Source organism: Andrographis paniculata, unplaced genomic scaffold (genome assembly GCF_009805555.1).
Source record: "Andrographis paniculata isolate CXL003 unplaced genomic scaffold, ASM980555v1 Contig51END, whole genome shotgun sequence".
Taxonomy (NCBI): domain Eukaryota; kingdom Viridiplantae; phylum Streptophyta; class Magnoliopsida; order Lamiales; family Acanthaceae; genus Andrographis; species Andrographis paniculata.
The window spans coordinates 2,283,830-2,298,304 of record NW_026137586.1 but is presented as its reverse complement, the minus strand read 5'-3'; the positions used below and the strand labels follow the sequence as shown (position 1 = coordinate 2,298,304).

At 29.8% G+C, this 14,475-nt stretch overlaps 2 protein-coding genes across 2 annotated transcripts; one reads left to right on the top strand and one right to left on the bottom strand.

The window, feature by feature from the left end:
- Positions 1 to 4,132: 4,132 nt before the first annotated feature.
- On the top strand, positions 4,133 to 9,388 carry LOC127253914 (glutamate receptor 1.3-like). Its single transcript, XM_051278722.1, has 5 exons — positions 4,133 to 4,762; positions 6,299 to 7,605; positions 7,864 to 8,164; positions 8,495 to 8,880; positions 8,966 to 9,388. The coding sequence occupies exons 1-5, from the start codon at positions 4,489 to 4,491 to the stop codon at positions 9,323 to 9,325; spliced, it is 2,628 nt and encodes an 875-aa protein (XP_051134679.1). The 5' UTR covers positions 4,133 to 4,488; the 3' UTR covers positions 9,326 to 9,388.
- Positions 9,389 to 9,648: 260 nt separating this feature from the next.
- On the bottom strand, positions 9,649 to 12,264 carry LOC127253588 (probable 3-beta-hydroxysteroid-Delta(8),Delta(7)-isomerase). The gene is made up of 5 exons (XM_051278242.1): positions 12,142 to 12,264; positions 11,181 to 11,339; positions 10,784 to 10,930; positions 10,592 to 10,700; positions 9,649 to 10,094 (listed from the first exon to the last, which is right to left on the bottom strand). The coding sequence occupies exons 2-5, from the start codon at positions 11,326 to 11,328 to the stop codon at positions 9,806 to 9,808; spliced, it is 693 nt and encodes a 230-aa protein (XP_051134199.1). The 5' UTR covers positions 11,329 to 11,339; positions 12,142 to 12,264; the 3' UTR covers positions 9,649 to 9,805.
- Between the last annotated feature and the right edge of the window lie 2,211 nt (positions 12,265 to 14,475).

The window sequence follows — 14,475 nt, the reverse complement described above, 5'->3', positions numbered from 1 at the left end:
AGGTAATGCTAATATATTATAAGTTGTAATTTGTAATGTTAGGTAGATAGTACAGTTACTAAAAAATAAATGAATATTTTATCATGGAACGGACTAAAATGGAAAAATAGATACTTTGTTATGGGACTGAGGGGTATATAAGATTTTCCTTTAAAAAAAACTAAAAATGGTACTAATAACTATGATAATATGAATTTTTGGGACATGGATCGACTCATATGCTGATCATCGCTATAACATATGTTGATCTAGGAAAATCAGCAATATATTGACTTGGCCGAATCAGCACAAGGTCTGCAGCCGAATTTTTGAATTTAGAAACAAATTTAGGGTGTGTTTTTTTAGAATCAACGTATGTTTACATACTGAATTATAAGATAACATATGTTTAATTATAATATAATATATATTGTATTATAAATATGCTGATTTATGCTTATAAATATTAACGATCACCCTTATAACATGTTGATCCAGTCAAATAGCATCATTCTGACTTCACCGGATCCGTTGATCCCAGCCCTAAAGACATATACTTTACCCTAAAATATATTATATGCTCATATCCCAATATTAAGTACACAATATTTATTTATGGGACCTTTATAGAAAACTTCAAGTAGAAGACAATTACCTATATGAAAACTTCAACTATAAGACAATTACTCTATGCATATTTAATCTCTTAAACTTTCTACAAAAAAAAACATCACAACTTAGTTTGCTACAAAACATTATATTCAATAATTATTTCACTTAATAAAAGACCATAAAGATCATACAGACAATTTGCACTAGATGTCCTGATTCATTAGAAGTAAAATACATCATGTATCATATATATTAAATAGTTATGTGGAGAAAATTGTAAAAAATATTCAAGATATATACTCCATTTATCACTTTTTGATCCTATATATATCATGGCAAAATATATCATATTTGCAAAAGTAGCTATTTCATTCCTTTGGCTACGCATGATCGCACATGGTGTGAATGTCACTCGCGGCCAAAGGACAAAAATAGCGACTTTTGCAAACATATAAGATATATTTTGTCAGCGAGATAAATACAAAATAAAAGTGATAACAATGTATACCTGTAAAGATAAAAAAATTATTCAAAGACGAAAAAATTCACAGCCATGATTTTATCTTTAATGAAAATATTGGCGGTGGAGAAGATGGTTCTTCTCGATCTTATTCTTGCCAGGCATGCACTCAGCCCATTTCTCGATCATTCCATACTTGTTCTCTCCAATCTATTCGCTAAAATACAATTTGGTGATATATACAACCTTGACCAAACACAAATATCCCAAATAACTTCAAAATTTTTTTAGGCATTTGTACAACCCAAAATATACAACATTGAATGAGTTTTTATGAAGTGGTGAGCACTCAAACACTTTTTTATTTTAAAAATATTTTTCTCTCCAATCTATTCGTTAAAAGACAAATTGGTGATATATACAACCTTGACCAAACACAAACATCCCAAATAATTTCAAATATTTTTAAGCCATTTGTACAACCCAAAATACTACATTGAATGAGTTTTTAATGCGATTAGACTAACTTTGATATGCTTTAAAACTTTCCTATTCAATTTACAAAATACCAAAATATTGGGATATGAAGCCTGATTATATCCTAAAATTTAAGGATATGATTTGGATATTATATTTTAGATTTTAGAGATATGATTTGAATATTATTGTCAAAGGATTATACTATAAATATCCATGTATTCTCACTTTTAACATGTGTGAATTCCTGGCTTTGCAGCGCCCCCAGACGTAGATCATCGTGATCGAATTGGGTTACCAAATTCTTATGTTCTTGATTGTCTCATCTTGATTTCCTGGGAATTTCCGTAACACAAAATTTATTCTATCTTTGTTATATTGTTGTTGCAGCGTATTCAATATGCCAAAATTAGTTTTTCAACACTGTAAAAACTGCAAAAAAAATCGAACAAATCCATCGATACAGAAAAAATTAAAAATTAAAAAACTACAAAAAAAAAAAAAAAAACAAAAAAAACTAGTAGACAGTTCTATAAAAACTAAAGAAAAATAAAACTTACAAACAAATATAAGACTGCAAATAAACTAAACAAAAATTTGCAAAAGTTTAGAAAAAAAAATGAAATCCATCAATACAATACAAGTTGGAATTTTTTTTGTAAAGTTCAAAGAATTCAGCAATTTTACATGCATACTAATTAAAATTGATCCTCGAAAAGAGTTGGAGCTTATATCGCTTAATATTGCAAAATTCTCCTACTAATGTGCTTAATCATGAATCGGGAGTCATCCTCGCAAAATAGTATAAGCTCTTCTCAATATCCTTAAAATATACTCTCTCCGTTTAGGATTTTATGTTTATTTTGTTAATTGGTTACGAAATTAAGGAATAATATTTTCTCCGTCCTATAAATTATATAGGTTTGAATGGTCACGGAAACTAAAAATAATCATATTTTAATATTAAAATGAGGTAGCTAAAAAATAAAGTGGGCACATTATGGTATATTTATTAAAAATTGATAGAAGAAATGGTATGATAAGTGAAAAAATAATGATAAATTAATTATTATTTGTTAAATATGCATAAGTAATAGTAAAATAATTTTAGTAGACAAAAGAAGTATGGAAGTAGAACAAGTAAAAAATTAAAAAATATATTATGAAAAAATTATTTAAAACTTAATACAAAAGTAATTAGATAAACACAAAAAATGTGTAACTAAGTAGTTTCGGTAAAAAGTAAAAGAAGTTATTATTTGTTGTACGGTAATATTAAAATTACCGGAAGATTATTTTGTAGGTAAATACTATAAGTTTCGATATTCCCTCCGGCCCCACAATAAGAGAATTATTTGTTTTTTGTACGTATATTTTTTAATATTAGTATTATACTGATTTATAATAAAAAAAAAAAAATATTCTTCTTACTATAATATAATACTCTCTCCGTCCTACTATAATTGATACTATTTCCATTTTTGTTTGTCCCGTAACACTTGACATCTTTATATTTTTGGTAAAAATTATTATATAAAAATATATTTAACAAATATAAATCAACTGAATTAACTACATAACATACAACACCATAAATGACATGGGATCTACTCAAAATTCCTTTATTTATATCTCTCATAAAAAAAAAACATAAATATTTTTATCTATATTTAAAATTACACATCTTTTATAAAATTGATTTATGTTAATTATAAACAAACAAAAATATTTTTTTTATTTACTTATATTATAAAAAATTTTATTCTCTACAAAATGATATCCATATTGCATATATTTTTTAATTGCTATATAACTTTTAAATATTTAAATATATATTTTAATTTTTTTAATCATATATATTAAATTTATTTTAAAATTATAAATATTAATTACATAAAAAAATAATATCATAATATCGTAATTCATTATTATTAACTAAAAATATCATAATATCGTAATTCATTATTATTAACTAAAACATTATTACCTTAAATACCATGTCCCTTGAAGGGTTCAATTCTGGTGGGACGGAGAGAGTATAAAAGTAATGACAATATATTGAAAGTTAAAATGATATTTATTAGGTTAGACGGTACAATTACTAAATTATAAAATAATATCATTATTTTGTAAATGACAAAACGATTTCATTTCAGTATCATTATAAACAATATCTTTAAAAAATGAAGGTTAATAGCTAAGGCGGAGTAATTGAATATAATATATTATGGTAAACTTTTTTTTAGTTCTTTACCTCCACTTCATTATTATTTTAGTTTGTTGCAAATTACTTTTATAAGTGAAAAATTTTCGTTGTTTTAGTCTTTCGGCGCTGAAAACGCCTAATAGTCCGTCAGGTGAACCGACACCTAGCGGACACGTAGATTTTATTTTATTCTTTTAATTTATTTTAAATTTTATTTGTTTTTTTTAAATTTTTTATTTAGCTTAATTAAATAAAATTAAATAAAATAAAAAACTAAAATAAAATCCACTTATCCAACCAGCCACGCCGGCGTTCTAAACAACAAATAAAACTGAATTTGGGGACTAAAATTATAAGGGTTGAGTCTCAATATATATATATTTATATTTATATGAGAGCAATAGTCAATCTCACTGTCCAATTTTTCGTCTGAGATTCTTCATCCATTGATTTGCTTCAATACAAGAAATTGCAGACCTATGAGGGCCCTCCGGGATCATCCTTCTCTGGTGGTTAAGATTAAGAAACCAGGAGGCGATTTTGAGTATTGCAAGCGCCACCAAAAACATCGCGTCTAATGTGTTCGACAAAATGCCTCTGAGAGAGATAAAGGATGTTGTGCTGACTTTGTCAAGCCTCTTGTTTCCGTGGTCACGAACCTTCTGCGAATTTCTCTACTTGACTTGCAACTTGACTCTGTTAATTCACCATCATTTATTGATTGAAGCAATGCAGTTTGATTGTTGGAGATGCAATGAGGATTCAGACCTTAGTTTTGTATGTTGTGTTGGTTGGATTTCTTGACTGCTCAATTTCGACTCCAGAAGATGATGATGATGATGGTAAGAGGATTATCAACATTGGTCTGATTGCAGACATGGAATCATCGAGCTGGGAGGGGAAGGTCGTAAGTAGCTTCATTTCCATGGCTTTGGGGGACTTTTACAACCTCAATGGAGGGTTCAGAACTAGGATTGCTCTTCATGTCAGAGATTCTAAGGGGGATTCTCTGCAATCTGTTGCTGCTGGTGAGTTCTTGATTTATTGCACCCGTATTATTTTTCCAAGTTTTGTTACAGTAAAAATGCACAAAACACCTGTTTTATTTATTGTTTGAAATTCACTTGTGTTAATATAAAATTTGTACGAAACACCCTTTTTTCTTGTCCAAAAATTGATGTTCGATTCTAATATAAAGACTTAAATTGCACAAATTTTATACAAATAGAAAACTTAAAATATCTTAAATAATTTTTTTAATAAAATAAATAAAATCGTTTATTTTTATAGTTTTTATTAAAATCAAATACCTATTTGTCTCAAAAAAAAAAAAAAAAAAACTATAAAATGAAGGATTAATCAATTATTTATTTATTTTATTCAAAAAAAATTATTTAAAATATTTTACGTTTTTATTTGTATAAAACTTGCCTAATTTTTAGGTCTTTATATAAAACCGAACATCAATTTTGGACAAAATGGTGTTTCGTGCAAACTTTACATTAATACGAGGGGGTTTTACGCAATAAATTAAACAAAGTGTTGTATAATTTTGGATCAATGGAGTTGAATGTTTCATAATGTTGCTCATTTCTTTCAGTACAAATGCTGTTACATAGTGGTCAATTCTTACTTGATTCATTATTTGACTTCCAATTATGAGTTGGTTCTTGAATTTGGAAGTATATTCATTATATTGAACTACATATTTAGGATGTTCACTATAGGATTACAATTTCCCGGTTACATAGAGACATTTTTTAAACTTCTTGTACTATAATCAACAGTAATTTTTTTCAATTTAAAAAATTCAAATCAAATATTATCTTCGTCCTATAGTTTTTTGCATGTTGGTCTTTGAATACTAATTATTATATCAATAAGCAGCATAAATCAAGAGAAAAATGACAAAAATACCTCTATTGCTTTTATAATACAAATACAATTATATTTGTTGAATAAATTATACAAATATAAATATATTTTTAATACCAAGTACAATGAGACAAAAACAAATTATGCTGGTTTTATGGGACGGAGGTAGTTTCCTCTTGTAAAACATTATATCAAATATTTTTTTAATTTTATCGAATATTGAACTTTTTACTATTACTAAAATTTTCCAAAACATCCTAACCTTCTGTCTGAATGGATTGGATCATTTGAAATGATTATTCCTATTTGAAATAGCCCTGATCTAGAATATAGTTAATTATACATTAGTCACTAATAGAGGACAAAAGTGGAGTTTCAAAATAACACCTTAATGACAATAGTAAACAGACCCATCATGCCCTTGATATATTCCTCATTGTGAAACCCAAAGGGTGTGTTTGTTTGTGGGTGTTAGTTTTTGGGTTTAGTAAAAAATTGAATTTGAACAGTTGTTTGATGTGATATAAATAGAAGTTGATGTGATGTTTTGAATATAAAATAAATTTGTAGTATAATATAAAAAAAAAGTAATTGTTTAATTTGATATTTTCGAGAAAAAAATGAATAAAAAAACTTGTGGTAAAACTCGCAAAAGAACACGTCCTCTTTATGTTTTCCTGATGATGCAGCCCTTGATCTTTTGGAGAATGTTGAAGTCCAAGCAATCATAATACCTCAAATTTCAAGTGAAGAGTTGTTTCTATCGATGCTGGGGGACAAATTTAAAGTCCCACTCTTATCGTTTTCTTCATTGCCATCGTCCCATCATCAACATCATCCCTATTTTATTCAAGTCAGTGAAGATGAGATCAATCAGTTCCATGGCATTGCTTCCTTTATTAAACACTTCAAATGGAAAAGCTTCGTGTATTTGTACGAGGATACCGCTGATGCAAGACTATCCCAAACATATATAGATAACATATTCCAGGAGGATAACTTGGAGATTAAGTATCGAGCAGCCATTTCTCTTCAGGCCACAGATGATCAAATCAGGAATGAGCTTCATATGCTAACAGCAATCAATGCTTCTATTTTTGTGGTGCATTTTTCGCCCTCATTGGCTTCCCGGGTATTTGTAAATGCGAAGTTATTAGGGATGATGAACGAGGGATCTGCGTGGATCTTGACTAGTAAGGCCATGAATTTCTGGGAACCTCAGGATTCTTCATTCTGCGAGTCGATGCTAGGAGTAGTTGGTTTCAGAACTTATGTTCCAGAGTCGATTAAGCTCCAAAATTTAACTTCAAGATGGAGAATGGATTTTCAACAGATTATTGAATCTAACTTGACAATAAGGGAGCTGAATATAGTCGGTCTATGGGCATACGATGCCGCTTGGGCTCTAGCAGAGGCAGTTGAAAATGCAGTACCACAAACCTCTGAACATCATGTTAATGTTTCGACAACAAAACAGTTGGATTTTTCTAGAATAAGAGTTTCAAATAGTGGTCGATCCATCTTGAGTGCGATCATGAGCAGAAAATTTACCGGATTAGCTGGTGAGTTTCGGCTTAAATATCAGAAATTAGTCCAAGATAAGTATGAAATACTAAATGTTCTATGCAAAGCCGAGAGACAGGTAGGTTTCTGGACGTCTACTTATGGTCTCACTAAGAGTTTATCTTCTCACGACAATTTATCCTCTAACACTCTTGAAACTATCTTTTGGCCGGGGCTTTCATCCACAGCTCCACAAACTTCGTCGATCCATATGAATAGAAAAAGCTTTAAAGTTGGGATCCCATCGAAAGGGAGGTTCTATGAATTGATACACACAGAGTATGATCCAGAAAGTAATGCATTTACTTATAGGGGATTTTGTATGGACGTGTTCGAAGCAGCTCTTGACAGATTGCCTGATAAGATATCCCCTGAATATGTTCCGTTTGACAATAGTAGCTACACTGACCTCGTACATCAGGTCTATCTTGGGGTAAATTTCTCTTCTAGCCGTTTGAATATGTTTAGCTTGAAAAAAAAAAAAAAAAGAAAAATAATAGAATTCTACGTATCTGCTGGAGTTAACATTGCTATTTGTCGTCTAGACTTGATATGTTATGCAATTCAAATTGGTCGAAACAAATGGAATACAAATTGGCAATTATCATGCACGTTTATCCTTTATTTTTGCTTCTTTTTTTGTTTTATCTCCAAGTGACTTAGATTGATACTCGATTCATTGTTGGTGTAGACTTATGATGCTGCCGGGGGGGACTTAACTATACTTTCGAATAGGTCTATGTATGTCGACTTCACGGTGCCTTATACAGAACTAGGCTTGGGAGTCATGGTAAAACTCGACAATGACCCTTGGTTTTTCTTGAAGCCACTCAGTATGGAGCTTTGGATAGCGAGTGCTTGCTCTTTTGTTCTGACGGGGTTCATTATCTGGCTTATCGAGCACCGTATTAATGAAGAGTTTCAAGGTTCTATTGCGCAGCAAATCGGGGCTGCATTGTGGTTTGCTGTCTCAACTCTTGTTTATGCTCACGGTAAGTGTTAAATAACTGTCTCACCTAAAAATTTAAATTTAAAATTATACATATCATTTATATATTATAGATACACGCATTATTTATTTATATATTATGAAGTTAACTAATACGCAAGGTGGATTTACAGACGACTCGACTCTGATACCATGTTGCATGATCATCGCAATTAAAAGTTTAAATTTAAAGAAATACGTATCATTTATTTATTTATATATTATAGAATCAACCAAGACTAAGCTTTTTTTTCGATCCCCACTAAGTGAAATTGAATTTATGTTTTGAAAACGAACATTTGTTGTATGAATCTTTTAAACTCTGTTTTCGCAGGAGAAAGATTGCATAGTAATGTCTCCAGATTCGTTGTTGGTGTGTGGCTTTTCGTTGTCCTGATACTTACGTCGAGCTATGTTGCGAATTTGAGTTCGCTGTTGACAGTTTCACAATTTAAGTTATCGAAAAGTCAGTATATCGGCTACACAGGCACTCCTTTTTTGCGAGGCTTGATTGTTAGAGACAATACAATTTTCAGCAAAGACAGGTTCAACCCATATGAGTATCCTGAGCAATTTTACGAGGCTCTAAGGAAAGGAGGTAAAAATGGCGGAGTGGACGCGATAATTGAAGAAGTTCCTTATATAAAAACACTTGTCGCAAGGTATCCTCGCGAGTTTGCCATGGTTAAAACCTCGCTCCAAACAAGTGGATTCGGCTTTGTAAGTAATTAATCTTTCCATCGAGCTCGCCTCCTAGTTTCAAAAGTTTTTATCAATTCTAACATTAATTTACAAACAATGCAAGGCTTTCCCTAAAGGATCGCCGCTGGTTCATGAGATGTCGAGAGCAATATCTCAGCTTAGAGAAGAAGGAAAGCTTCTTGAAATGGAGAACAAATGGCTTAAAAGCCAGTCGTCGATGTTTTCTCAGGACAGCGATTCGCCTGAGATGAGCCCTCTCAACGTACATCAGTTTTTCGGGCTGTTTCTCATGAATGGTACGTCTGAACTCTTTGCCGTAGTCGTATTTATCAGCTTCTTGCTCCGCGAAAAACTGTCGACGGGCTTTCGCTTTCTGAAAACCTTGGCTGGAGGAAAATTGTTATACACTTTGAGGTATTTGTATTTCAAGATGAACACCATTGCTGCTAATGTTCACCCTTGATCAAATGTTTGTATATATTTCTGCATGTGTTGTATGTATATGTAGAATTTCATGTGTTATCTACTTTAAATAAATTCAAGTATAATGAACACCCTAATCCACGATAGAAAATATATTTATTCCGCCCAATTTCTATTGTTCTAAAGTATATTTGAATTTTTTGTTAAAAAAATAAAAAAATATAAGACAATAATTATTGTATCGTCCCAAATAGAAAAAAAATAGAATATTAGTTTGTGAACAGGGAAGTAGGATATTAGTTTGTGGAGAGAGAATATGTAAATATAATTTACTCAAAAATTTAAATTACAACCATCCAACAATTCTTTTCAAGAATAATCCTTTATTACCCATTTTCGATCCAAGTTCAGACAACAAATTTTCTGTTCTTCATTATGTAAGAGCTAGTCTGACTATTTTTAATGTACCTTAAATCCAGCTTGTCAGCTTTAAGTAAGAATACAGGATCGTCGATTTCAACTAACCTGTCTTTGCCTTTCCCTTAGCCTTGGCTCTCGTCTGAACGGGGGCGGACTCCTGGTAAGCGGCGCAGATCTTTTTCCAGCAGCGGACAGTGATGATCGAGGGTATCAAAACCCACCATCCATTCGCAAAAACGTAGTATGCATAGTAATAAAATGCGCTGGCAGCGAAGTTATCGCCATCCAATAAAGATGTTACGAAATACACAATTGTGCCGTAGAGCTGCCCCAAGGAGATGGCCACTTGGAGTATGTGTTCATATGGCTTCTTCGTCGCAATGGCGTACCTGAGAAATGCGATTTCGAAATTTTACTATTTTGAACTCTGCATTTTCCGAAAAAATATAAAATTTTTCCTCGCATAAATATCTCATCAAACATTATTTATATACAAAACTCAAACTAAATCTTCAAAGAAACACAAAGGATCAATCCTTGTTGAAGTGTTTATGGGTGTTATGTGGAAATTTAAAAAAATAGGTAAAGATGCAAAATTTTGATACTTATCATTTTGAGTTTTTAAGAAAACCATATCCGGTATTTCACTCACGCTAACAATCTTAAACCTACGCGTAGAACTTATGGTTACGTTTTGGAAAATGACGAGTGAGATACATTACCACTTCCTAATATAGTCCAAGTAAAGAATCAAAATGATAAGAAACGACACTTAGAAACCAAATATATGTTTCTATCAATAAAACAAAAATGTATATATAAACACACAACGATGAGATGAATGAAATCTTGAAATTGTGCATGCGGAGTTATAGAGATTACATACGCTGCGAGGAGACACGCCGGGCCCTCCAAAACGGCTGTAATTCCTTCAACAGCAACTACAGCAGAGTCTCGACCTGCATATCTTGAGTCACCTTTGCTGTATTCTTTCCCTGGGGAGTTTAGTTTTCGCCAATTTGGTTAAAATAAATAAAACTTTTCTTTGAATTGATGAAAGGTTGTGTCGAGAACTCACAAACATCCGCAAGGTAATGGGGAGTTGTCTTCTTGTAGAATTGGGGAGAAAAGACAAAGTATCCTTCGAGAACCATGTGAGTTAGGCCGGTAAATACCCACCAGCACATTAGTAGGCGATCACCTTTCGAGATCTTACGACATCGGCCTATCTTAACAAAAATGATGGACAAATTATAATCCTTCACGACATCATCCTAAGTGAAATGTCTGACCCATTAAACAAATTAACGTGCATATAAACAATATATATATATATATATATATTCAACTGTTGTGCATTCAAACTTGAATTTGTGATCTTAATAAAATTTTATCCTACCATATATAAAAGTGACTCAATTATTCTTAGCCAAGCTTTGGGCTAATCAAAATGGAAGAAAAGGTTAGAGGCAGACCTGATAATATCCACATAATGGAGACGACTAGCAATGAAGCAGCACCATAGATTCCGACAATTGTGTCTTGGGGAAGAAACGGAGGCATATAACCAGGCAATTTCATGTCTCTTGGGACATAAGGGTGATCATGTTCGTGTGTAGCCATTTCCCAACAATCTGCAATTGTAAAAAGACGAAGAGGTACAGAAATTAATGCTGCAATTATCTCTATTATACAACTTCCTCACGAGCATTTGACTGTTCACACATACAATCAAATTAGCACATGTAATCGGAGATCTCGACAAAAATATCAATTACATTTCACAAACAGGAAGTGGCACGTAATACTATCCAATTAAAGAGAATCCTCAATTCCCTCTCTCAACTAACAATGACTCTCATTTCCATCATCCTTCCCCAAAAATGCCGAATCTCCTAAATTTTCTTGTTCTTTTTTTTAATTCGCCCACAAAATGCACCTTTAATATATATTTTTCATACTCATGCTTCGACCATAAAATTAACAATTACAATACTACATTTTTTTTAGCCATATTCCAAATTCTATATAAAGTATAAACCAATGAACGGTTCTTCAAATTGATATAAGGTTCAATCTACCGAGGAAGAGTGAGATTCAGCAACATTTAAAAAGTTTAACCTAGCCATGGAAGCCATTATCAATTGAAAATTTCAAAACAAAAAAATATCCACAAATGCAATATCTTTCAGATCGTCAAACTTGAAAGGGATCTAAGAAGCCATCTACGTTGGTCTCTTAAAATTTCACCTTTATTATATGCCAAAAAATTAGAATCTCTCCAACAAACCACCAAAAATTAAAAATTAAAAGTTCTAAGCCATGGCTACACCAGATCCATTAGACATACATTTTCAAAATCGTCAATACTGAACAAATCGCAGCGATTGTTTTCGAAATCATCAACACCAACGAGAAACCACAAAACAAACATACCTGAGGAGACAGCAGAAACGCGGAAACCAGATTTGGATTTGGCTAAGCGTACTGACTGATAGTGAAGTGATAGTGAAGATGAAGATGAAAGAAGGAGACGCAAAAATCAAGAAAAAGAAGACAATAAATAAATAGCCTAAAATCTAAATATTCATAAATATTATTAAAAAAATTGAAATATTATATTAACGAAAAATTAATAAAATAGGTAGAAAATATTATAGAAAATACAGGAACATTGATTATTATCCATTAGCTTTTTAATATAAATTTTTGTATATATCATATTTTTTTATTATAAATTTTTAATGATTTTTTTAAAAAAGTTACTTTTATAACTATGTTTATAATAAAATCAATTTATTTATTTTTATAATATTATTAAATTTAAATACATTTTTAATTAAAATATAAATAAAAAATATAACTTTTTTTTTTTTTAATTTTTTTCTAATTTAGATTATTTACAAATTAACTAAGGACTCTCCCCTATTTATACAATTTCATCCTAAAATAGACGGTCTAAATCGATTTAATCCTACATCTACAATTACCCTCAGGAATATTTTAGGACTTTTACAGAATATTCTACATTATTTTATATACAAATTTCTAATTCCACAATGTTCTACGATTATTTTAGTAAAAATTTACAAAACAGTTTATATTTTATTTATTGTGTGATTCTAAATAAATACTTAAATTACATAAATTTTATACAAATAAAAAACATAAAATATGTTAAATAATTTTTTGAATAAAATAAATAAATAATTAATTAATTAATTAATATTTTTTTTTAGTTTTTTTGAACAAATTTTTATCTGATTTTTACAAATACTATAAAAATAAATTATTTTATTAATTATTTATTTTATTCAAAAAATTATTTAACATATTTTATGTTTTTTCTTATATATATATAAAACTTGTGTAATTTAGGTACATTAGTTTTGGACAAAAATGATTGTTTTGTACAAATTTTATATTGACAAAGGAGTTTCACGCAATAAATAAAATAGAATGTTTTGTATATTTTTATTAAAATACAAAATTCATTTTAGTAAATCGAAACCGGTTTTGTTCCTTGAATCCTTCTGATCGTAAACTGGCCGGTTCAGATTATTTTTTTTGGTTAAAATAGATTTGAAAAATTAATAAAAAGAAATAATGAAATACTTAGAGAATATATAAAATATAGGAACATTTATTTATTTATTTATTTTGGATAACATGAGAATCCGGAGCCGTTATCCGAAAGTGCGTGCTGGATAAATCTCGGCTGAACCTAATACCCTGTAAAACAGGCCCGACGGCAGTATAGAAACATTTATTATTTCCATTAGTGTATGAGTTACTAGGGAGGGTATGATATTTTTAAAAATAAAATACATATTAATATTAATAAAAGTAATAATTTTTATCTGTTAATTTTTATTATTATTATTATATTAAAAATAAAAATAAAAATTGACTATTATTATTATTTATTCACCACTTATGACGGATGGAAAGACTAATTCTTAATAATAAATAAAAAAAAAAAAAAAAAAGAAAGAAAGAACAAAAAAGAAGATGGTTTGTTTGTTTTGGTTATTATTACTTCTCAATTTAATAGATATAATATTTTTTCCGTTCCAATTTAAAACATTTTTTTTTTTATTTTTTGTCTTTTCACTTCAAAGTATTTTTTTTTTAAAAAAATAATCATATACTAAAATTAAAATATTTAAATTTTATTTAAATTATACTCCCTCCGTCCGGCTAGAAAGTATACATGTTTGTAAACATTTCATTAAATACCTTGTTTTTTTCCACAAATACCCCTACTTTACATCACATCATTCCTTTTGCATCAAAAAGCAAGGGTAAAAATATCATTACACTACTTTTAACTGCCTACTATAATTAAAATACTATTATTTCTTAAACACACCGCACCAAAAGTAATTGTATACTTTTCTTGTGGACGGAGGGAGTATATTTATATATAAAGTCAAACGACAAAAATGTCATTTATTTTTGTAATTTTTATAAAAATCAAATAACAATTTGTTTTCAAAAATTAATTATTTATTTATTTTATAAAAAAAATTATTTAAAATATTTTATATTTTTCATTTGTATTAAATTTGCATAATTTAGGACTTATAATCAAATATAAATTTTCGACGCTAAAATAGCACCGTGCTGCTATCTATTCTGTAGTCTATCTGAACCTTTCATCGATGTTATTAGCAAAATGCTAATTTTTCAAATTCAGTACCGTAAGTAAGTGAAAAAAACAACTCTAAAAAGTTCAATTATTAATCAAATAAAGAATCATAAATATAG